Genomic DNA, 21,980 nt, shown 5'->3' with positions numbered 1-21,980 from the left:
GGCAAAGGAGAAAGTCATCTACATACTGAAGCAGGTGGGAGGGAAAAAGGAGGAGGCAAACCAGAAAGGTGGGGGCTGTCTTTGAATGTCTGGGGAAGGACAGTCCAGCTCAATGTTTGGAATTGTTGAAGATCAGGGTCTATCCAAGTGAAGGCAGAAAGATCTTGAAAAGGATCATCCAGGTGTATTGAGAAAAAAAGCATCTTTAGGGTCTAGGATTGAAAACTGAGTAGTGCTGCCAGAGATGGCGGACAGGGTGGTGTGATGGCTGTGAACTATGGGACAAGTGGCAATGTTAATGGAATGAAGGTCTTGGACTAGGTAGAAAATTCTGCCACTATGGGAATACTGTAGGGTGAAGAGATGGGACATGGAAACCGCTTGGATAAAAGAGATTGGATGATGGGTGGGAGGCCTCTGAGGCTAGTTAAGGGCTGTGCATTGGGGCTGGAGATGTAGGCAGAAGTGTGATAAAGAGCGGTCTTCAGATTTTGGAGAATAGGAGAGTATTCAAATTGAATCTGAGGAAAGAAGGAAGACCAATATTGGGGTGTCTGGGAGCTGCTACCGAAGTAAAAGTTTGAATTTATGCCAATTTCGCAAAGGATATCTCTCCTTAGTAAGGTAGTAAGGTACGAGGATATGAGAAGAAAAGAGTGGGAAGGAAAAGCCTTTGAAGGAGTAAGTTAAGGGTGGGGTGTGCAGGGCTCTGGAGGACTGGCTGTGCGCTCTTGACTACGGGTGAGGGAGAAGGGTGTTGTTTTGTGTGAGTTTAGGTCAGTCAGCATCACCAGAGATTTGAGGAGGATGAATTATACTAGGACTGTAATCCAAATGACCTATGTATCAATTAAAATGACAGCTTTTTTCATTACCTAGACAGTTGCCCTGGGCCCCCATGGTCTTGATGCCAGTGGTGGTAGGTCTTCAGCCCCTTGCTGTCAGGCCCAGGTCTGACAGACTTTTCATGTAGAGGAATTTGGGGAAATTGGCCTTACTTTGACTAGGCAGAGTGGGATAATCAACCCCAAAGTGTTTACAGTTTGAGCAGAGCCCTGGCAGAAGGCTAGGCATGGGGTATGAGGGGGCAGGGGACAGGTTACCCCAGTAGTCAGCCTTACCCCAATCCAGGAGGAGTCATTGTGGTGCCCTCTGGGTCTTCTTTGGAGACCATAGGATTTATGTTAGGCATTTCTCTGTAATTATTACACAGTCTTAAATGCCATATTTAGCAGATCTCTGAAGAGTTTGAGGACAATCTGTTTAGTATGTTTGATTTTAGGTTTAACCTTAAAAACATACATAAATCAGGTGTGTGTAGTCCAAGGAGAGAGGGAGGGTGGAAAGATAAAACTCCACTGAAAGGAATTGGTATAAGCTTCAAGAGAGACAAGAATGTAGTAGCCCATATGGGAGTAACCGGAGTCAGAGACGGGAGCTGTGGACAGTTGTGAGCTGCCATGCAGGCACTAGTGTCGCAGTGTTGTGCTGCTGTGAAGAGGTCCTTGACCACAGCAATTCTTAAAAAGAAAAGCATTTAATTGGGACTTGCTTACAGTTTAGAGGTTAAGTCCGTTATCCTCAAGGCAGGGACATGGTGGCACACAGGCTGACATGGTAGCTGAGAGTTCTGGAGACTCAGGACAGGAAGAGAGACACACTTGACTTGGCCTGAGCTTTTGAAACCCCTAAGTCTATCTCAAGTGACAACATTTCCTCCTAATCTCTCTCAAGTATCATTACCCCCTAGCAGTAATACAGTTAAACATATGAGCCTCTGGGAGCCATTCCTGTCCAAAGCACCAGAGCTAGGAACTGAACCTGCGGTCTCTGCAAGAGCAGCCAGTGTTCTTAATCACTGAGCCATCTTTCCAGTATTTACATCTTCATGAGAGTGTCTACATCAAGGATCAGGCATAGTGTCACATGTCTGTGTCTGTAATTCCAACACTTAAAGTGCTGAGGCAAGAGCATCAGGAGATCTTTTGAGTTTAAGACCAGTCTGGGATATAAAAGCCTGTGTCAGAAAAAGAAAAGAAGGGCTGGAGAGCTGGCTCAGAGTTAAGAACACTGGCTGTCCTTCCAAAGCTCCTGAGTTCAATTCCCAGCAATCACATGGTGGCTCATAACCATCTGGTGCCCTCTTCTGGTACACAGGCACATATGTAGGCAGAATGCTGTGTAATTAATAAAGAAATAAATCTTAAAAAAAAGAAGAAGAAAAAGAAAGAAAGGGCCTGGAGAAATGGTTCAGTGGTTAAGAGCATACACTGCTCTTCCAGAGACCCATAATTCAGTTCTCAACACCATATTATATATATCACAATCCCAGCTCTGGGGCATCTGATGTGTCTGGCCTTGTCAGGCACCTGCACACACATGCACTACCCAACACAGACACACAAACAAATGATTAAAAATAAGAAAAGTGAATCTTTAGCAAACCAATGAAAACAAACCCCACCTTTTCCTTCCTTCCTTCCTTCCTTCCTTCCTTCCTTCCTTTCTTTCTTTCTTTCTTTCTTTCTTTCTTTCTTTCTTTCTTTCTTTCTTTCTTTCTTTCTTTCGGCAAGGTTTCTCTGTGTAGCCTTGGCTGTCCTGGACTCACTCTGTAGACCAGGCTGGCCTCGAACTCACAGAGATCTGCCTGCCTCTGCCTCCTGAGTGCTCGGACTGCAGATGTGGCCACTGTGCCCATTTCCACCTTTCTTTTTATAGGGTTGACAGAAGCTGGGCAGGTGAAAGTACTTGTTATGCAAAGTCTGAGGAGCTGAGCTCAAGTCTGTGGAGACCGAGGTGGAGGGACCAAGTCCCTCCTGCTGTCCTCTGAGCTGTACTGCACACATACACAACCTATACATGTGTGTGTGTTCCATGTGAAGGTGAGAAGAGCGGCAACTGCAGAGCGTTACTCTCTGGCCTACATACACACACCACATAACATTTAAAATTAAAAAAGGCCAAGCCTGGTGGTGCACAGCTCTAATCTAAGCACTTTGGAGGCAGAGGCAGTTAGATCTCTGTAAGGTCAAAGCCAGACTGCTCTACAGAGTGAGCTCCAGGCCAGCCAGGGCCATATAGCGAGACCATTTTTTAAAGTTGTGTGTGTATCACAGGGTGCATTGGGTCATCAGAGGACATGGGCTTTCCACGCCATGTGGGTCGGGGCCACTGAGCTCAGGCTGTCACCCAGGGAGCCCTCCTGGAGGAGTCTACCTGACCTCTGACGAAAGCCTCCCTGAAGCTGGAACTTGCTAATCAGGCTACACTGGTCACGGAGCCCAGAAATCCTCCCTTCTGCTTTCCCAGGGCTGGGATTCAGGCACATGCTGGCACACTGTGTGTGTATGATTGTAAGCATGTGTGTGAGTGTGTAGGTATGTGTGTGAGAAAGTGTGAGAGTGTTATGAATGTGAGAGCATGTGTATGAGTGTGAGTTTGTGTGTATATATGTGTGTGAGAGGGTATATGTGTGTGTGTGTGAATGTATGTGTATATGTGTGAGTGTGGTTTGTTATGTGTGAGTGTATATGAATGTGAGTGTGTGGTATGTATATATGTGTATCAGTATCTGTGTGTGCATACATGAGTGTGTGTGTGGTGTTGTGGGAGTGTGTGTGTGCATATGTTTGTGTGTGTATGTGTGTGGTGTGTTATGTGCATATTGTGGGGGACACATGTAGGGATCAGAGTTCAGTGCTGAGATATCAGTCCTCACCTCCCCTCAGAGGCAGACTCTGCTTCACAACCCAGGCTAGTTGGCCCTGGAGCCTTTGGAGACTCTGTTTTCCATTTCCTGAAGATGCCCAGTAAGAGCCCTAAAGCTACTGAGGCTTCTCCAGACAGGAGTGTGGGTGATTGAACTCAGGTCATTAGGCTTGTGGAGCAAAGGCCTTTACCCACCACACTTTTGTTTGTGGGTACTGGACATTGAACTTAGGTCCTCAGGCTTGGGCATACAGACTGCCCCTTCCTCCTCCTCTCCTTCCTTTCCTTTCTTTGGTTTCTGGCATATATCTCAGGCTGTCCTACCCCCTCCCCTCCCCAAATGCTGGGATTACAGTTGTGAGTCATCCTGCCTGTCAGAACTCTTCATCTGATACAGGCTGGGGTCATCTGGGAGGATGAACTCTGGATGAGAAAACGCCTCCACAAGGTCTGTGGGCCTTGTGGAGCATGGGGGCCATTTTCTTAGTGATGGAAGGGAAAGGCCTGGCCCACTATGCGTGGAGTGATCCCTGGCTGGTGGCCCTGACTTCTATGAGAAAGCAAGCCAGTGAGCACCACCCTCCATGGCCTCTGCATCAGCTCCCAGGTTCCACCCTAGTCTGAGTTCCTGCCTGGGCCTCCTTCAGCGAAGGACTCCGGTGTGGAAGTGTCTCAATTTATCTTGCTCTAGTCCCTCCCCAATTTGCTTTTGGTGTTTCCTCACAGCAATAGTTACCCTAGCTAGGACACGAAGCATCAGGAAATTATTGGAAAATGTAGTAACTGCTGCTTGCATTTGAACCCTCCCCACAATTGGAGTCAATTTAGTCTTAATTTGCCCTCTGTGGTAGAGATGACCCACGTGGAGACCCTAAACAGAAACAAAAACCTCACTCGTGTACTACTATTCTCCTTTCCCCAATTTCTTCAAGGCCGGAATACTAGAACAAAAATGTTCCTTGTCCAGCCTTCGCTGGAGTCAGTTGTCCAATTCACAGACAAGTTGGGGGACCGAGGACAAGATAGACAGTGTCGGTCATCCTAGGCTTTCATTCCGAATAGGATAATTTCCTTTAAGGACAGCTAAGAAAAACTCAGAATATTCTTACAGGAAAAAAAAGAATGTCCTCTAAGTATCAAAACTTGGGAAAGTTGATAAAGAATATGTAAGATTCAGGCCAAACTCTGCCAAACCATCTGAACGGGTGGAAAGATAAACCGACTACCCGCAACCCCTCACCACTAGCTCGCTCTGAACTTAGTAATTGGGGTAGCGGCTCTGCATGACGTAACGCCACAGGCGCTCCAATCCCACGTGGGAGGAGCAGTTGCTCCCGCCTCTTTACGTGAGACGCCACGCCCCGTGCTCTCTAGGACCAGTCAAATACTGCCTTTTGGTTTCTTTCCTCCTTTTCCCGCCACCCAGCCCTCCCATTTTGACCCTCCGGCCCAATCACGAAGGTCCTGCCGTCCCCAAGTCCTTAAGCTGTCTACAAGTCGCGAACCGACCCGGGAGGGCAGGGGCTGGGCGTGGCCTGAGGTCCCCGAGAGCGCCCTGAATTTCGGGGGCGGTGGACCAGACACTGAGCTGCCTGCGGCTGCTCGGGCGGGCACTTCTAGAAGCTGCCCCATGGAGCGCTCCGCTGCAGAGGGCGCGGGCCCCGATCCCTCAGGGCAGGCCCCTGCTGCAGACACCACGAGGGACGACGAGGGTCCCGGGGTCCCACCTGCGGGCCCAGGTGCCGCGAGCGAGGCCCTGAGGGCACTGGCTTCCTTCGGGCGGCGCTTGCTGGTGCTGCTGCCGGTGTACCTGGCAGGGGCAGCGGGTCTCAGCGTGGGCTTCGTGCTTTTCGGCCTCGCCCTCTACATGGGCTGGCGCCGGGTCCGCGATGGGAAAGAGTGGAGCCTGAGGGCAGCGAGGCAGCTGCTGGATGACGAGGAGCGGATTACAGCAAAGACGCTTTATATGAGCCACCGGGAACTACCTGCCTGGGTGAGTTACCGCGTCAGCCCTCGGTGCAGTGTAGCTCTTCCTAGTCCCCTCAGCTCGGCCTCTCCCTCCCTGTGAAGTCAGACTTGGGACGGCGGCCCCCAGACTTTTACCCGGTCCTGGTAGCGCTTAGCCGCTGGGACGCACCGCTCTTGGACGACTACCCACTCTCCCCGCCCACCCTTGCCGCAGAGCGGATCCCTCCACAGAATTGGGACTTCTTCCTCGCTCTCCTCGGTCTACGGTGGTACATCTGAGCGGCCGCTCCCTACCCCGGCCCCCTCCCAGCCAAGCGTGCGGAATGCTCGCTCCTCCTGACTTCTGGTTCCGCCGCTGCCTCTGGGGGATCCCTCCACCCCAGCCCTGTGATCGCTCAGAGGTTCCCTTGCCTTTGCTAGCTCTTTCAGGGCTCTTATCTACTTAATCTTTCAGGGCTTTTTATCTACTTAAGGGCATAAGGGTTTCCCGTTTCCTGCCTTGTCGCTAGGTGCCCGCTGAGACCCAGCCCTGCAGGCATTGTTCAGCTGAGCCCCAGAACCTGGAAACGACCCACCGAGGTCGCCTCCCAGCCTCAATACAGCCGGACTGTGGAGCAGCCACGGCAGCTGCTGGGCTAAGGAAGGAGGTGCTGGGAAGAGGGTAGTGAGGCTGCTGTGGTTCCCGCTGCGCTGTCTACTCGCACCCTGGGCAGCCCCACCCTTTTCCGGACTGTGGGTAGCCTTCGCTCGCTTGCTCAGCTGACCCAGGCCCTTATTACTGCATCCTGTCTTCAGGGCTGAAACAGATGCCTCTCGGGCCTTGCTAAAGCTGAGCGGGTTACCAGCCCCTCCCTGGGGCTCCTTCTCTCTACTCTTCCTACTTAGAGGTGCCAGTAAGGTAGACCAGTCACGCTTACTATGCCCTGTGTACCCCAAGCAGCAACTATTACAACTACTCCTTATCCTGGGAATTAATCTACACACCGCCCCCCCCCCCCCCGCCGCCTCCGCAGATGCAGAGCACAGGTGTCCTTTCCCTTAAAAAGTGTCATTCAGGAAGAGAAAGAAAGGAGGTAGGGAGGAAGGGAAAGAGGAGAGACCGCTGCGGAAGCTTGCGGAGGCTCTAGCGCCCCAGTGCACCCGGCCTAAGTAGCTCGTCCAGCCTGTCTCTAGGTTATAACGGTTTGTTGGTTTCTTCTTCACCTTCTTATACGGGAGCCCACGCCCAGTCCCAGGGGATCAGGGAAGGCTGGACAAAGGAACCAGAACTACTTCATCCATCACAGGAGCTCCTAGAGCTGTAAATCAGAGCTCTAGAGATCTCTGCCTGAAAAAAATGTGCCCTTCTTTTCAAAGCTCCTCCTCCCTCCCCCTCCTTTGCCCCAGAAGCTGCCATTTCATATCTCTGAGCTATCTGAAAGATCTCTATGTGGCCCCACATCCTACCAGCTCCCCTTATTAACTTCAGTGTCTCCAAATTCTAAGGGAAGAAGTTTCCCACCCTCAGGATTGTGTGCTGAAGTCTGCATTAAAACTCTTCTTTTACTGGGGGTAATGGCAAAAGTCTTTTATCTCTGTGAACTTGAGGCCAGCCTGAACTTGAGGTCTATGTATAGTGAGTTCCAGGTCAGCCAGGGCTGCATGATGAGACCCTGTCTACAAACAGAAAAACAGCTTTTCTTTTTATTTTTTTTAATGCATAGTTTCATATAGCCCAGGCTGGCTTTGAAAACTCATGACCCTCCTGCCTCTACCTTCTAAGTATTGGAAATATAGGTGGCCTGGAGAGATGGCTCAGCAGTTAAGAGCACTGGTTGCTCTTCCAGGGGACCTCGGTTCAATTCCCTACATCCACATGGCAGCTCCCAACGGTCCATAATTCTAGTTGCATGGGCTCTGGCACCTGCACACAGACATATGTGCGGGCAAAACACCAATGCACATAAAACGAGAATAAATAAGTCATTAAAACCAAACAAAAGAGTGGAAGAGGGGGGGGAAAGAGAGGGAGGGAAGGAACCTCAGCACACACAGCCCTTGGGCGTGAGGAGTCTCTGTCAGATGGGCTTGCCCATCTCTTCTGTGTGTATCCCACTGGACTCTTAGGACAAGCGCTCTCTCACTGTCTCTGCCTCCTCCACTTCAGGTCAGCTTCCCAGATGTAGAAAAGGCCGAGTGGCTAAACAAGGTAAGGACTGTCTTGGTTTTGAATTTTACTGAATGGGATTTGTTCCTCTTTCAAGGATTCCCACACCTTAGTTCCAGCTTTAGCGTAGTCCCCAGTGCTGCCGGTGGGGTGACTCTGAAGGACTGGGTCTCCTTGCTCCACCTCTTAATTGAGCTTCCCACCTCAGCAGCACTCCTCAGAACATAGCTGTTTGCCATCTTACTGAGACAGACTTGCCTTTACACTAGTGGCTCCCAACTTGCTAGTGTTGCAATCCTGTAATACAGTTCCTTGCACTGTGGTGATCCCCAGCCAAAAAAATTTTTTTATTGCTACTTCACAACTAATTTTGCTACTTTATGAATTGTAAATATCTGTGTTTTCCAGTAGTCTTAGGTGATCCCTCTGAAAAGGTTGAGAACCACTGCTTGAGAGGGAAAGGGGCCTATCCTCTGACAATGTTCCTTTCCTCCCAGATTGTGGCCCAGGTGTGGCCCTTCCTAGGCCAGTATATGGAGAAGCTTCTGGCTGAAACGGTGGCCCCTGCTGTCCGGGGAGCTAACCCCCACCTGCAAACATTCACATTTACACGAGTGGAGCTGGGTGAAAAGGTACCTGTGGAAGGAAGTAGATAAGGCATTATGTGTGGGGGGACACCCTAAGAGTTGAGGTGCAGGGGGCACCCCAAATTCTGAGGTACTCCTCCTTTCCTCCTGCCTCTTCTGAGATCACCTCTCTCTCTAGCCAGTACGAATCATCGGAGTCAAGGTTCACCCTAGTCAGAGAAAAGATCAGATTCTATTGGACTTGAATGTCAGGTGATCCCCACCTCCTCATGGGAGGGTCCTGGTCACTCCTGGTACTGAGCCCCTCCACTTGATGCTGAAGCCTAGTGCTAACTTCTTTACTCTCTTCCTTGCTGCCCCCCCAGCTATGTGGGTGACCTGCAGATTGATGTGGAAGTGAAGAAATATTTCTGCAAAGCAGGAGTCAAGGGCATGCAGGTGGGGCAGATGTCAGGGCCCTTCCTGTAGAGCCTCTGCCCTGAGGGTCATGGGCTGTGGGAAGGGGGACTTTGGAATAACCGAGGCTGGGAAGTGCAGGAGGACACAGGGCCTCCTCTGGTGAATACTTTGATTTTTCTCTTCTTGCTCTAGCTACATGGAGTCTTACGGGTGATTCTTGAGCCACTCACAGGGGACCTTCCTATCGTGGGGGCTGTGTCGATGTTCTTTATCAAACGCCCGGTAAGAGAGGACATTGGTGGGAAATGGGACGCACAGGGCTGTGGCCTTTGGGAAGAGTCATCTATGGCCACTGAGAAGACTGACCAAGGCTTTATGTGCCCATGCTCTCTAGAGTCTGTCCTGAGTCTTCTGCCCTTTTCTTCCAGACACTTGACATCAACTGGACAGGGATGACGAACCTGCTGGACATCCCAGGACTTAGGTATTAAGCACCTTCCCAGTACCCAGTCCTGGGGTGAGGGTTCAGAAATGCACTAAAACCACAGCCTGTACCTTCAAGACCTCACTGCAGTTGGGGAAATTGGACATAAACTGCAGGAAAGTTTCAGACTGGGATTTCTCCTTTGTGGGAGGGGCATGCACTTTGGTAGGGGGTGGAGACTTCTCAAGCATGGGCAAAAGGAACAGGAAAGGCTGAGAATGCAAGGGAGTTAGGAGCCAAAAGGAGCAACAAAAGGGTCTCAAAGTCTTCCATGCTGGTAAGATGGCTCCATGGGTAAAGGTGTTTGATGCCAGGCCTGATGGGTACGACATGGTTGTCCTCTGACCTCCACACGTGAATGCATACATGTGAACACAGAGATGAACAAATGTAGTAAAAAGCCTGGACTTCCTAAAGTAGGTATGGTGGCATACATCTGTAATCCCAGCACCCGGGAGGTTCAGTGCCAGCATGGGCTACATAACAAATTCCAGCTCAGCCAGGGATATACAGTGAGATTTAAAAGATTGGAATCTCTCTCTTCAGGAAGAAATACAGTTGGGGTAGGGGAAAACCTAGAAGTTGAACCTTTTTTTTTCCTACACCCCCACTTAGCTCTCTCTCTGATACTATGATCATGGATTCTATTGCTGCCTTCCTTGTGTTGCCCAACCGACTACTGGTGCCCCTTGTGCCTGACCTTCAAGATGTGGCCCAGTTACGTTCCCCACTACCCAGGGTATGGCGTCTCTCACTAGACTGATCTTTCTCTCAAGGGCTGTGCTGGCTTCTTAGTTTCTTACCAGTTGATTCCTAATCCCAGGGCATTATTCGGATTCACCTTCTGGCAGCCCGAGGTCTGAGCTCCAAGGATAAGTATGTGAAAGGCCTGATTGAGGGCAAATCGGACCCCTATGCACTTGTTCGTGTGGGCACCCAGACATTCTGCAGTCGCGTCATAGATGAGGAGCTCAACCCTTACTGGGGAGAGACTTATGAGGTAGGAAGCTGGGGAGCAGGGGTGTGTGGCAGGGGGGTGGAGCCTGGGCAGCCCTCCCAGCTGCAGCCCATGAGGCTGCAGTCCTCTCTGCTCTCCAGGTGATAGTGCATGAGGTCCCAGGACAGGAGATCGAGGTAGAGGTGTTTGATAAAGATCCAGATAAAGACGATTTTCTGGGAAGGTAAGATTGTCATTTTATATTCTAAGGCCCCAGTACTGCAAAGACTCTGGAGGTAGCACAGGACATGGGCACAATACTTCTCCCCGCAACCTCCTTGTGCACCTCTCTCTCTCCCCTCCGTTCGTGTAAGATCCTCTGGAGAGATGGCTCAGCCATTATGTATGTACTGCTCTTGTAGAGGACTCAAGTTCGATTCCTAGCACCCACAGGAGGCCCTATAACCTCACATGACCCCAGCTCCTGCCCTCTGAACCCTCCTGGCCTCCCTGTGCACTGCCCTAACATGCACACACCTACACACAGGAGTTTTAAAAATAATGACATAAAAAAGGATTCTTTGATTATTCCTGGAGAGTAAGTGGAGGTAAGTGGAGAGATACTGACTGAGTTGCTATCATTCCCCTTTTCTCTGCACGGTCTTCTGTCCTCTGCACTTTTCCAGAATGAAGCTGGATGTAGGGAAGGTATTACAGGCTGGAGTCCTAGATGAGGTAAGTTGGGAGAAGAGGTGGGGTGGGGTGAGCTCACCCTCTGGGCAAGTGCTGCCCGTCACTTGGTAGATGAACCAGGTGTGTGGGTGTCTGGTCTCCACTTGTCACTTCCTCTGACCCCCTTCAGTGGTTCCCTCTACAAGGTGGGCAAGGCCAAGTCCACCTGAGACTGGAATGGCTGTCACTTTTGCCAGATGCAGAAAAACTGGATCAGGTAAGGGGACTGGCAGGGGCAATACTTGGGGGTTGGGAGGATGAGGTCTGACCCCTGTTCTTTGCTCCCAGGTTCTCCAGTGGAATCGGGGCATCACTTCTCGACCAGAGCCCCCATCAGCTGCCATCCTGGTTGTCTACTTGGACCGGGCCCAGGATCTTCCTGTGAGTATGGCTTGTAGAGCAGGTGGACAAAGCCTTGGGGAGAGGACGCCCACACCTCCTTTGCTGAGGATGCAGATGTCCCTGCCTGCAAGGGGGTAACACAAAGGTTCTAAGGAGAGGTCAGGTCCACCTTGAGGAAAAGGGTCTTTTAATCCCAAATATCCAACACTCAAGGGATGACTTCTAAATTCTGTTCCCCAACACAGCTGAAGAAGGGGAACAAGGAACCCAACCCCATGGTGCAACTGTCAGTTCAGGATGTGACCCAAGAGAGCAAGGTAAGGGTCACAGCATCATTGGTTGGGGCTAAGGGGCCACAGGATGGTTGCGAGTTCAGAGTTTCAACCCAAATGGGAATGGTGTTGGGTACATGGTCTGTGCCATCACCTCTCAGGCTACCTACAGTACCAACTGCCCAGTGTGGGAAGAGGCTTTCCGATTTTTCCTGCAAGACCCTCAAAGCCAGGAGCTTGATGTGCAGGTAAGAGCAGCAGCCTTATCCTGTCTTTTCAAGTTTTATTGGTGTGTGTGTGTGTGTGTGAGAGAGAGAGAGAGAGAGAGAGAGAGAGAGAAAGACATACATACAGACAGACGGGGGGGGGTAGGTTTCAGGGTAGGGCTTCATTTGTACCTCCCAGCTGCTGGGATTAAATGTGTGAGCCACCACGTCCAACTTTGTTTTTTGACAGGGCCTCATGGTGTAGGCCAGGGTGGCCTCAAACTCAAAGAAATTCACCTGCCTCTGTCTTAGTCCATACCTGGCCTGGAATTGATTTTTATAACTGGAAACTATATTTGAAATGAGTAATTTTGAGGAATGCAGACTGTGCTCCTATAAAAATTAACACCCAGCATTTAGAAGTCATGGAAGAATCAAAACACTGTGTCATAGCTTCCTTGCTCACTGCCCAGTTTTATGGAGGAAACATGTAAGTTCTGCACAGATTGAAGGTGGTCAAGGAAGACATGGGGGCAGGCACAAATAGAATTTGCAGACTGGAGCCAGCAAAGCCCTGGCTCGGTGGGTAAAGATATACAGCCTGGTGACTGGAGTTCAATCCCCAGAATATACATACAGGTGGAAAGAGAGAACCAATGCTACAAAATTGTTCTCTGACCTCCACACGTACACACGGGACACATCCTAATGATGTACACCATCATTCACACACCATGAACAAAGGTTTCAGCCGAGCCTAAAGGATAGATAAGTAGGGTTGAAATAGGCAGGAGGGAAAGAATGAAAACTTACTTAGGGAACAGAAAGAGCAAAAGTAGAAGAGACGGTAGTGTTGACAAAATACGGTAAAAATATGCCCTGAGTGGAACAAAAGGTTTATAACTTTCAGAGGGAAATAGGGGGGAGAACAGAGCTGGAGTCATGTTATAGTTTCCTCAATACACCTTCCTCTTCCCTAATGACTGTCCCTCTTTCCTCCTGCTCCCGTAGGTGAAGGATGACTCCAGGGCCCTGACTTTGGGGGCACTGACTCTCCCCCTGGCTCGCCTGCTAACTGCCTCTGAACTTACCATGGACCAGTGGTTCCAGCTCAGCAGCTCAGGCCCAAACTCCAGGCTCTACATGAAACTGGTCATGCGGGTATGGCAATGGAGGAAGCGCAGGAGGCTGGGGAGCCCTGTGGATCCCTTGGTATTCAGAGCATGGAAGAGGAGCTAGCAAATACTGAAGTGTCTGCAGGCACATCGAAAGTGCTCTCTGATGTGACTGGGGGAAGGAATGAGATGAGCTCTGCCCTGCCCCCCAGCTCTGTGGCTCATCTCCTGACTGTGCCCATCCGTGCCTCCTTGCTCCTGCAATCACACTGTCTTTCGCAGATCTTATACTTAGATGCATCGGAAGTCTGCTTCCCTCCTGTGCCTGGTGCCAGGGACCTGGACAGCGAGAGCCCCCAAACAGGCAGCAGTGTGGATGCCCCACCTCGGCCCTATCATACAACTCCTAACAGCCACTTTGGGACTGAGGTAAGTCGATACCTAGAAACTGTAAGGCTCTCTCTGCTTGTGTTAGGGGTGGTTCTGAGAGGCCTTGCCCATCTGTTCCTTCCACAGAATGTTCTTCGGATCCATGTATTAGCGGCTCAGGACCTAATTGCCAAAGACCGTTTCTTAGGGGGATTGGTGAAGGGCAAATCAGACCCCTACGTCAAACTGAAGGTGGCAGGGCAGAGCTTCCGGACTCGCGTTGTTCGGGAAGATCTCAATCCCCGATGGAATGAGGTTTTTGAGGTCAGAAGTGAGTGGCTGGGACTCTCCTGTCTGTAGCAATAGCGGCTGCTGCTGGCAGTCACGGGAAGAAAAGTGAAGATATCCCTTTCATCCGCACTGTTTTCTCCCATTAGGTTATTGTCACATCAATCCCAGGCCAGGAGCTTGAGCTTGAGGTCTTTGACAAGGACGTGGACAAAGATGACTTTTTGGGCAGGTGAGAGGGTAGGAAGGAGCCAGCTGTGGTGGCGCACACCTGTGGTCCCAGCACCAGGGAGGCAGAGGCAGGTGGATCTCTGAGTTTGAGGCCAGCCTGGTCTACAAAGTGAGTCCAGGACAGGCAGGGCTACACAGAGAAACCCTGTCTTGAAAAAACCAAAAGAAAAAGAAAATGTGTAGGACTAAGTTCCAGTGGACAGATAGGCTGGGCACCACAAGCCACGGTATCAACCATAAGGCCCTCATCTTCATTCTCCACCACAGGTATAGAGTGAGTCTCACCACGGTCCTCAACAGTGGCTTCCTTGATGAGGTGAGCATGAGAGCCAGGCCCTCCTGATCTGGACCAAGCCTCATTTTCATCATTTCTGTTCTCTCATCCTCAAGACTTTTCCTGCCTGTATTCATAGTGGCTGACCCTGGAGGATGTCCCATCTGGCCGCCTGCACTTGCGCCTGGAGCGTCTGACCCCTAGACCCACTGCTGCTGAGTTGGAGGAGGTGAGGAGAGCAGCTGGAGACAGGATGGGGCAAGGTGAGCCCTTCTGTCAGGTCCCATCACAGCCTACTGTGTCCCAGGTGCTGCAGGTGAACAGCCTGATCCAGACTCAGAAGAGCGCGGAGCTGGCGGCAGCCCTGTTGTCAGTCTACTTGGAGCGAGCGGAAGATCTGCCGGTAAGAGCCAAGAGCGAGCAGCTCCCCAGAGCTCCCTAGCCCATCTTCAGGCCCTTGGGTGTAAATGCTCCTTGTAGAATTGGAAGAGTTAAGGGTCCCACTTGAGGATGGTGCTGGGGTGAGATTATCCAAAGTTATGAGGATGATCACGTGAAAGTGGAGATGTGGCTATGGGCTAACTGGCTTTACTTTGTATGAAGGGGAGACTTAACTAGATCCAAATTTATGAGTAAATGATATTCTGTTTCCAGCTCCGAAAAGGGACCAAACTTCCCAACCCTTACATTACTCTCACCGTAGGAGAGACTTCTTATAAAACCAAGGTAGGACAAGATGCTTTGTAAGGGGACCCTTCACTGTTAAGAATGGGCAGCAAGAGACTCAAGACTGAGGCCTGCCACTCATCATAACCCCTCATCACCAACAGACTGTCTCACAAACGGCAGCCCCTGTCTGGGAGGAGAGTGCCTCCTTTCTCATCAAGAAGCCACACGCTGAGAGCCTGGAGCTGCAGGTACTGTAAACGCACTGCACAGGGGACCCGTGGACTCCAGCCACAGACCAGGCACAGGGTGACAAACACCTGTAGTCACAACACTTGAGAGTCCGAAGCAGGAGGACTGTCCTGAGTTCAAGGACAATCTGAGCTAGTAAGACCCCATTTCAAAAAAAAAAAAACAAAAGGGAAGGAAAGCCTGAGTCCTCACCCTGAGGAGTCCCTCTGTTATGGGAGGACAATAACCAGAGGATACTTACAGAAGCATAAGTAAGTGTACAGGCAGGAAATATGGCGAGAAAAGGAGAGGTCCCACAAGGCAGGGATGAGGTGGGGCAGTGAGGAAAACATCCTTGGGAGGCTTGTGAACTTAAGGGCAGACAGGCCGCAACCAACAAGACTAGAAAGGTCAGCGGTGGAGCTCAGCAGGCACCACAGCTCCACAGGATCTGATGCCTCCTGCCATCCTTGATGGTGCCTGCACAGATTGTGTGCATACTCTCTCTCACAAATAAAATAAAACCAGGAAGTTTTAAATAGAGCAGGAACACCTTTCAGGGTAAGGAAGAAAAAAAAAAGAAGTTTATTATAGAGAGGCTGAGCATAGGGACTCCTGAATAGCATGCTAAGAATTTGGGTTTGGGATGTGTGCAGCTCTGTGCTTGCTTAGTGTGCTCAAGACCCTAGCTTCAATCCCCAGCACTGAAAAAGGATTTGGGGGCTGGAGATGCTCAGCAGGTAAGACGCCGGCTGCTCTTCCAGAGGTCCTGAGTTCAGTTCCCAGCAACTGCATGGTGGCTCACAGCCATCTATCCTAGAATCTGCTGTCCTCTTCTGGCGTGCAGGCGTACATGTAAATAGAACACTCATATATAACATAAATAATATCTTAAAGAGAAATCTGCATCGTGATGGTGGCACACAGCTTTAATCCCAGCACTCCGGGGGCAGAGGCAGGCAGCTCTGTGTTCCAGGACAGCCTGGTCTACAGAATGAGCTCCAGGACAGTCAGGCTAAGCAGAGAAACCCTTCTTGAAAAACCAAATAAAATTAAAATTAAATTAAAAAAAAATAATTTGGGCCAGGTATAGCTGGTGCATATCTGAGATCCTGGCACTGGGAGATGGAGGCAGAAGTTCTAGGCACACACACACACACATAAAAGAAAGGAAATTAGTGCATCTGATTTGTTGTTGATAACTTTGATGCCTTTTTTGGAGGGTATTTTGAGACAGGGTTTCTCTGTGTAGCCTTGGCTGTCCTGCACTCGCTTTGTAGACCAGGCTGGCCTCGAACTGATAGAGATCCACCTGCCTCTGCCTCCCTGAGTGCTGAGATCAGGGCGATACTGAAGACTTATTGAGACAGCATCTCACAAAGCAGACTAGATTAGCCTCTACTACTGATGGTCTTCCTGTCCCAACTTCCTCAGTACATCACCCGCTTGTGGTTTTGCTTGTTTTGAGGGAGAGAGGGAGGGATAAAGACCAGTCTGGATGTGAGTTTCGGACATGAGGTAGCTGGATGGAGACGGGTGCCACACAGAGGAGGGACACCCCCAAAGAGCCACCCAGGAAGGTAGACTAGCTGTGTGGCGTTAACTGCTTTCCCCCTTGGGAAATCACATACTCAGGTATGTGGGAAGCCTTCATGGGAGCTGAACTGTAGCTAGAGCACCATGAGAGAGTAGGTTGCAGGAGCCAAGATAGTTTCAAGAGAGTAAAAGAGGCTGAAAGAAGACAATAACAATTATTAAGGTGGGCACATGCCATTAATCCCAGCACTCAGGAAGCGATTGGATCTCTAAGTTTGAGGCTAGCCTGGTCTACAGAGTGAGTTCCAGGACAGCCAAGGCTACACAGAGAAACCCTGGCTCAAAAAAACAAGAAAAAAAAAAAAGTAAAAGTTTAAAAAGTCAGAAAATACAAAATAGAGATGTAAGCACATTAGTTAGATTTATAGTAGAAGAAATGTTTAAAGTTTTATTTATGCATATGGGTACTTTGTCTGTGTGCCATGTGCATACCTGGTCCCGAGGGGAAGCTGAAAGAACGAGGGCGGCACTTGTGCCCAGCTGCTGGGAGTGCTGGGAAGCAAAGCAAGCCCTCTAGGAGGCGCCAGTACTCGATGGCTGGGCATCCCCCCAGTCCCACAGCAGGATGATTTTAAAGTTGCTTGTGTAATGTAGAAATGAGTGCGTAACAGACAGGAAGCTTTTTGAGATGTATCGTGGAGCCCAAGCTGGCCTCAAACTCAGCATGTAGCTGAGGACAACCCTCCTGCCTCCACCTCCTGAGTGCAAGGATGGCAGACATGCACCATCATGGAGGAGCTGAGGCCCAGAGCTTCAAGCATGTTAGGCAAGCATGCTACCCACTGAGCTACACCATTATTTACTTTTTCTTGTTGACCCTGAATATCCCTGGCCGGCCTGGGACTCAGATCCACTTTCCTCTGCCCCCCACCCAGCCGCGCCTGGCAATTTACTTTTAGCATTTGCCATTCTTTTTTCCACTCTGCTGATAGCACTGTTAAGTCTGTGAAACCTTATGAAGTAAAAAGTAGAGACTAACCTGTGTGTGGTGGCACAGGCCTGTAATGCCAGCACTCAGGAAGGCAAAGGCAGGAGGATCTCTGTGAGTTCAAGGCCAGGCTGGTCTACCAATCAAGTCCAGGACAGCCAGAGCTATACAGAGAAACTCTCTCTCAGAAAGAAAGAGAGGGAAGGAAAGGAAAGGGAAGGGAAGGGAAGGGAAGGGAAGGGAAGGGAAGGGAAGGGAAGGGGAAGGGAAGGGAAGGGAAGGGGAAGGGAAGGGGAAGGGAAGGGGAAGGGAAGGGGAAGGGAAGGGAAGGGGAGGGGAAGGGAAGGGGAAGGGAAGGGGAGGGGAAGGGAAGGGGAAGGGAAGGGGAAGGGAAGGGGAAGGGAAGGGGAAGGGAAGGGGAAGGGAAGGGGAAGGGAAAGGAAAGGGAAAGGGAAGGGAAAGGGAAGGGAAAGGGAAGGGAAAAGAAAAGAAAGCAGAGACTACTTCGATTAAGAAAAGAAAAGGTAGGCATCGTGGCATATACCTCTCCAATCCCAGCACTGGGGAGGCTGAGGTAGGAGATCACAAGTATCTAAAAGGCAACCTGGATGAGGCCTAGTCTCAAAATTAAATAAAAATGAAAGAGGGGAAGGGCTGGCAGCTGTAATACATATTCTATTTCTCCAAAAGGGGAATCTCTCACCAAAACCACCCAAGTGTTTGGATCCAAAAAGCCAAGCTTCAATAATTCATCAGTGCATTTGCCCCACAGGTTCGGGGTGAAGGGACTGGCACTCTGGGCTCCGTATCCCTGCCTCTCTCTGAAGTCCTCCAGGTGGACCAACTCTGCTTAGACCGCTGGTTTGCACTCAGCAGTGGTCAGGGCCAGGTGCTAATGAGAACACAGCTGGGGGTGAGTACCAGGAGGTGCCAGGGCAGGATGGCTCAGGGATGCATGAAACCCAAAGGGCAGGAGTCCCGTCCTTACAGGGAGGAGCTGTGAGGAGCAGCTCACACTCTCCTGCCTCCAGATCCTTGTGTCCCAGCACTCAGGAGTGGAAGCCCACAGCCACAGTTACAGCCACAGCTCCTCCTCTCTCAATGAAGAACCTGAGGCCTTGGGGGGCTCTGCTCACACCCCCTCCCCAGTCTTGGAGGTCAGGCATCGCCCAACTCAGGGTGACAGGTAAGGGACTGGGATGGGAGATGGCGTTCAGGCAGGAATGTGAAGTCTGACTCACCTTCTGACATGCTGTTGTCTCTCCACAGTCCCTCGGAGGCTCCTGTTGGGCCTCTGGGCCAGGTGAAGCTGACGGTGTGGTACCACAGTGATGAACAAAAGCTGATCAGCATTATTCACAGCTGCCGGTGAGATGCTGCCAAATGTCCTCCGCCGTCCCCTCCATCCTTTGCCTTGAGTGCTCCAGTGCCCACATCCTTGTGTTGCAGGGCCCTTCAGCCAAACGGACGTGATCTCCCAGACCCGTATGTGTCACTGTTGCTACTGCCGGACAAGAACCGGGTCACCAAGAGGAAGACCTCACAGAAGAAGCGGACTCTCAATCCTGAGTTCAATGAGCGGTCAGTAAATGGGCATTTACATGGAGACAGGGAGGGCTTCAGCTGGCCCCCGGCTCTACCATCGCGTGCCTTCCCCAGGTTTGAGTGGGAGCTGCCACTGGATGGGTCTCTCAGGCGGAAGCTCCATGTTTCTGTGAAGTCAAACTCCTCCTTCATGTCAAGAGAGCGTGAGCTTCTGGGAAAGGTAAGAGGGCCAGGCAGAGGCAAGGAATTAATGCTGCTGGGACCGGAGACAAGCAGGGTGCCACCCGGTCAGGGACCCTATCCTCTTTGAGTCCTTTGAAAATATAGAAGTCTATGATGATGGGACATGCTCTTTGGAAATACCAGAACAACATCTTGCCCCTGCCGTCCTCCCCGCCAGGTGCAGCTGGATCTCGCTGAGATGGACCTTTCCCAGGGCGCAGCCCAGTGGTAAGTGTCACACAGAAGGGATGAGACTGCTTCTGCTTCTGTGCTCTGGAGAAACCCCAGTCACAACCAAAGCTGAGAACCGTTGGTTCTTTAGCAGAAGCCCTTGGCATGTCTTTTACTCACGAGAGAACACAAGTGGGCCTGTGGAGAGCTGGAGAGTTGAGAGTTCAAGAGCAGCCTGGGCTAAGACAGAATGAGAGACCCTACCTCAGAAAACAAAACAGATGCACGAGTCTTCACTCTGTCTGAACTCATGTCCTTGTTTCCCTAGGTATGACCTGATGGATGACAAAGATAGAGGCAGTTCCTAGGAGCTGGGTGGTGACAGCCTGACCCTGCTCTATCTTCTTGCCTTGCCTCTTACCTCAGTGTGATGAGCCTACAGCTGAGGCTCCAGGGCTGAGCCTGTGCCCTTTTGCCTTCTAGACCTGTATAAGGGGTCTTTGCCTGACCAAAGAGGATCATGTATATGGTCCTTTAATGCAGGACCTTTATCCCTTGGGCTCCTAGGGCAGGGACCTGCACTGGCTATTTCCTCTTCTGCCCGCTCATCCTCCCTCCCAACTCCTCAGGGCTTCACGCGCCTGTGCCTGGCCACTGGCAGCATTCGCAGTGGCATCAGCTCATGCCAAATACAGCCTTTGGAAAGCTTTCTTTTTTTTTTTTTAACATAATAAAAAACAGAAAAATAATGCTTCATGAGCTTGCATGTCATGCTTGCACAGGGGCCATGCTAATCTCTGTATTGCTCTCGGTTAGTCTGTATGCTGCTGAATAGAGCGTGCGGTCTCCTTCGTAACTGCACAATCCCATGCCATGAGCCATTGGGGAGGAGCGTTTGGTGTGAAGGCACACAGACTCAGGCTCCTGCACTGCCTGTGGCAACAGCACTCTGGCCCAATGGCCAGTTTCGCCCCACCTTCCTCAATCCAGTCTTGAAGGCGTCTTCACGATGGTGGCCGCATCCATCGGATTCACAGTGTGAACCCTGAACACTGGGGCTCTGTACAGGTCCTTCGAGGCTGGTCTGGAAGCAGCAGGCTGCTCATGCGCGGAAAGGCAGAAAGGGCTACAGACAGCAGGTTGGCTTTTGGCCACCCAAGTCATGGGCCGAGAGAGACCCCAGCTGTTTGCCAGTCCACTTCACCTAGCAAACATTAGGCTCAAACCAGCTGAATCGCTCCCTTAAAGGCGGGGACTCCAGCCTCTACATGTTTCTCCAGCTGTCGAAGGCCTTCATTCAATTTGAAAAGGTCAGCTTACTTGATAGTGGAAACCTTGGAGACTGCAGTGAGCAAGAGACGGCTCTCATGTGAAGTAGCTGCATGTCAGGGAGACATGACAAAGAGGTGAAATCTCACTGAGCTGACAGGCTGACCACCGCCGCCTGCCATCCAGACATCGCAGCACACACTCACAGTGTCAAGGTCAGCAGCCATAGCCCAGATGGCTTCGGGGCCACCTGAGAGCTGAGATATTTCCCAGCTACCTTGCAGGGATATAACCTTTCATGTACCCCAGGCTGGCCTTTAAGTCACTATGTAGCTGAGGATGACCTTGAACTCCTTATCTTCTAAGTGCTGGGATCACAGGTTTGCACTCAACTGGCCTAGTTTGTTGTTTTTAATTAAGACAGTCACATAATGTAGCCCAGGCTAGCCTCAAATTCATAAATGCTATGGACGTAGATTAGACAGTCTATTTTTAGCAACCTGTATACACTCTGCTACATCTATCAATAGGTCTAGACCCTTCACTTCAGAATTCTTGAATTTTTTTTTTTTTTTTTACCTAGGCAGTGGTACACACCTTTAACCCCAGCACTTGGCAGGCAGAGGTAGGCAGGGGCAGCCAGGGCTTCATACATGCCAAGCAAATGTTCTACTGCTGAGCTACAGCCCTAGCCAGCCCGAAGGCAGTTTACTTTTGACAGTGACAGATACAGGCCACTCCCTTCTTGGAATATGGCTTTATTGGACCAAAAAATGTGCAGTGGTTAAGTAGGTGGGGCAACTGAGTCGCCTGCCTTTTCCCTAACAGATGGAGCCCTCCAGCATTCCTGCCAGAAGTCCACTAGCTCTAAGGAGTAACAGGCTTTCCCAGCCCCTTCTCCAACCTGGGGAGATTCTGAACCAGGTATAGTAAACAAGATGTAAAAAAGTCAGTTGGGAACTGGAACACCAAAAGAATGCAGTTAAAAGCCGAGTGCGTTGCTGCACTCCTCTCGTCCCAGCACTTAGGAGGGAGAGGCAGGTTGTCTCTGTGAGTTCGAGGCCAGCCTGTTCTACAGAGCAAGTCCAGGACAGCCAAGGCTAAACAGAGAAACCCTGTCTCGAAAAACAAAACAAGCAAACAAACAAAAAAGCATACATGGGCTGGAGTCCCAGACCTGTGGCAGCTCACAATTCGTGGATCTGAGAACCTCTTCTGGACTCTGGGTGGCAGGCACACATGTGGGACAAGATAGTCAGTGGGCAGAGGCTCTTTCCACACAGTCCTGATGGCC

At 50.7% G+C, this 21,980-nt stretch overlaps 1 protein-coding gene, 1 long non-coding RNA gene and 1 pseudogene across 4 annotated transcripts in view; 1 reads left to right on the top strand and 2 right to left on the bottom strand.

Moving 5' to 3' along the window:
• The window catches only part of LOC132649006 (uncharacterized), a 31,778-nt gene that overhangs the window by 4,937 nt on the left and 4,861 nt on the right, over nt 1–21,980 (bottom strand). Inside the window, exons 2-3 of one of the 3 annotated variants that reach the window (XR_009587392.1) lie at nt 18,721–20,795; nt 8,188–11,427 (exon numbers count right to left, since the gene is read on the bottom strand). This is a non-coding gene — a long non-coding RNA (uncharacterized LOC132649006). Of the gene's footprint in view, nt 1–8,187; nt 11,428–11,473; nt 15,792–18,720; nt 20,796–21,980 lie in introns of those variants that run through there. The other 2 variants (XR_009587390.1, XR_009587389.1) reach the window with 2 other exon arrangements.
• On the top strand, nt 4,927–20,166 carry Esyt1 (extended synaptotagmin 1). The gene is made up of 31 exons (XM_021654779.2): nt 4,927–5,701; nt 7,823–7,864; nt 8,320–8,454; nt 8,588–8,661; nt 8,775–8,847; nt 9,001–9,090; nt 9,237–9,292; nt 9,908–10,031; nt 10,116–10,292; nt 10,391–10,473; nt 10,916–10,964; nt 11,092–11,178; nt 11,250–11,342; nt 11,549–11,620; nt 11,737–11,823; nt 12,793–12,942; nt 13,179–13,325; nt 13,413–13,589; nt 13,703–13,785; nt 14,052–14,100; nt 14,198–14,287; nt 14,366–14,461; nt 14,713–14,784; nt 14,889–14,975; nt 18,252–18,392; nt 18,511–18,665; nt 18,749–18,847; nt 18,929–19,060; nt 19,139–19,244; nt 19,425–19,474; nt 19,746–20,166. The coding sequence occupies exons 1-31, from the start codon at nt 5,339–5,341 to the stop codon at nt 19,783–19,785; spliced, it is 3,279 nt and encodes a 1,092-aa protein (XP_021510454.1). The 5' UTR covers nt 4,927–5,338; the 3' UTR covers nt 19,786–20,166.
• LOC132649126 (U6 spliceosomal RNA) lies at nt 20,155–20,255 on the bottom strand (annotated as a pseudogene).

This window comes from Meriones unguiculatus, chromosome 18 (genome assembly GCF_030254825.1).
Source record: "Meriones unguiculatus strain TT.TT164.6M chromosome 18, Bangor_MerUng_6.1, whole genome shotgun sequence".
NCBI classification, from domain to species: Eukaryota; Metazoa; Chordata; class Mammalia; order Rodentia; family Muridae; genus Meriones; species Meriones unguiculatus.
Note: the sequence above shows the minus strand (reverse complement) of the source record. Positions and strands in the feature narration are given on the sequence as shown.

Bases quoted from the DNA above. Each gene is read 5' to 3' on its own strand.
- Esyt1 (XM_021654779.2), top strand. From the start codon at position 5,339: ATGGAGCGCTCCGCTGCAGAGGGCGCGGGCCCCGATCCCTCAGGGCAG. The intron at 9,293-9,907 runs GTATTAAGCACC...ACCCCCACTTAG, and splicing joins CTGGACATCCCAGGACTTAG to CTCTCTCTCTGATACTATGA. The intron at 14,785-14,888 runs GTAGGACAAGAT...CATCACCAACAG, and splicing joins AGACTTCTTATAAAACCAAG to ACTGTCTCACAAACGGCAGC.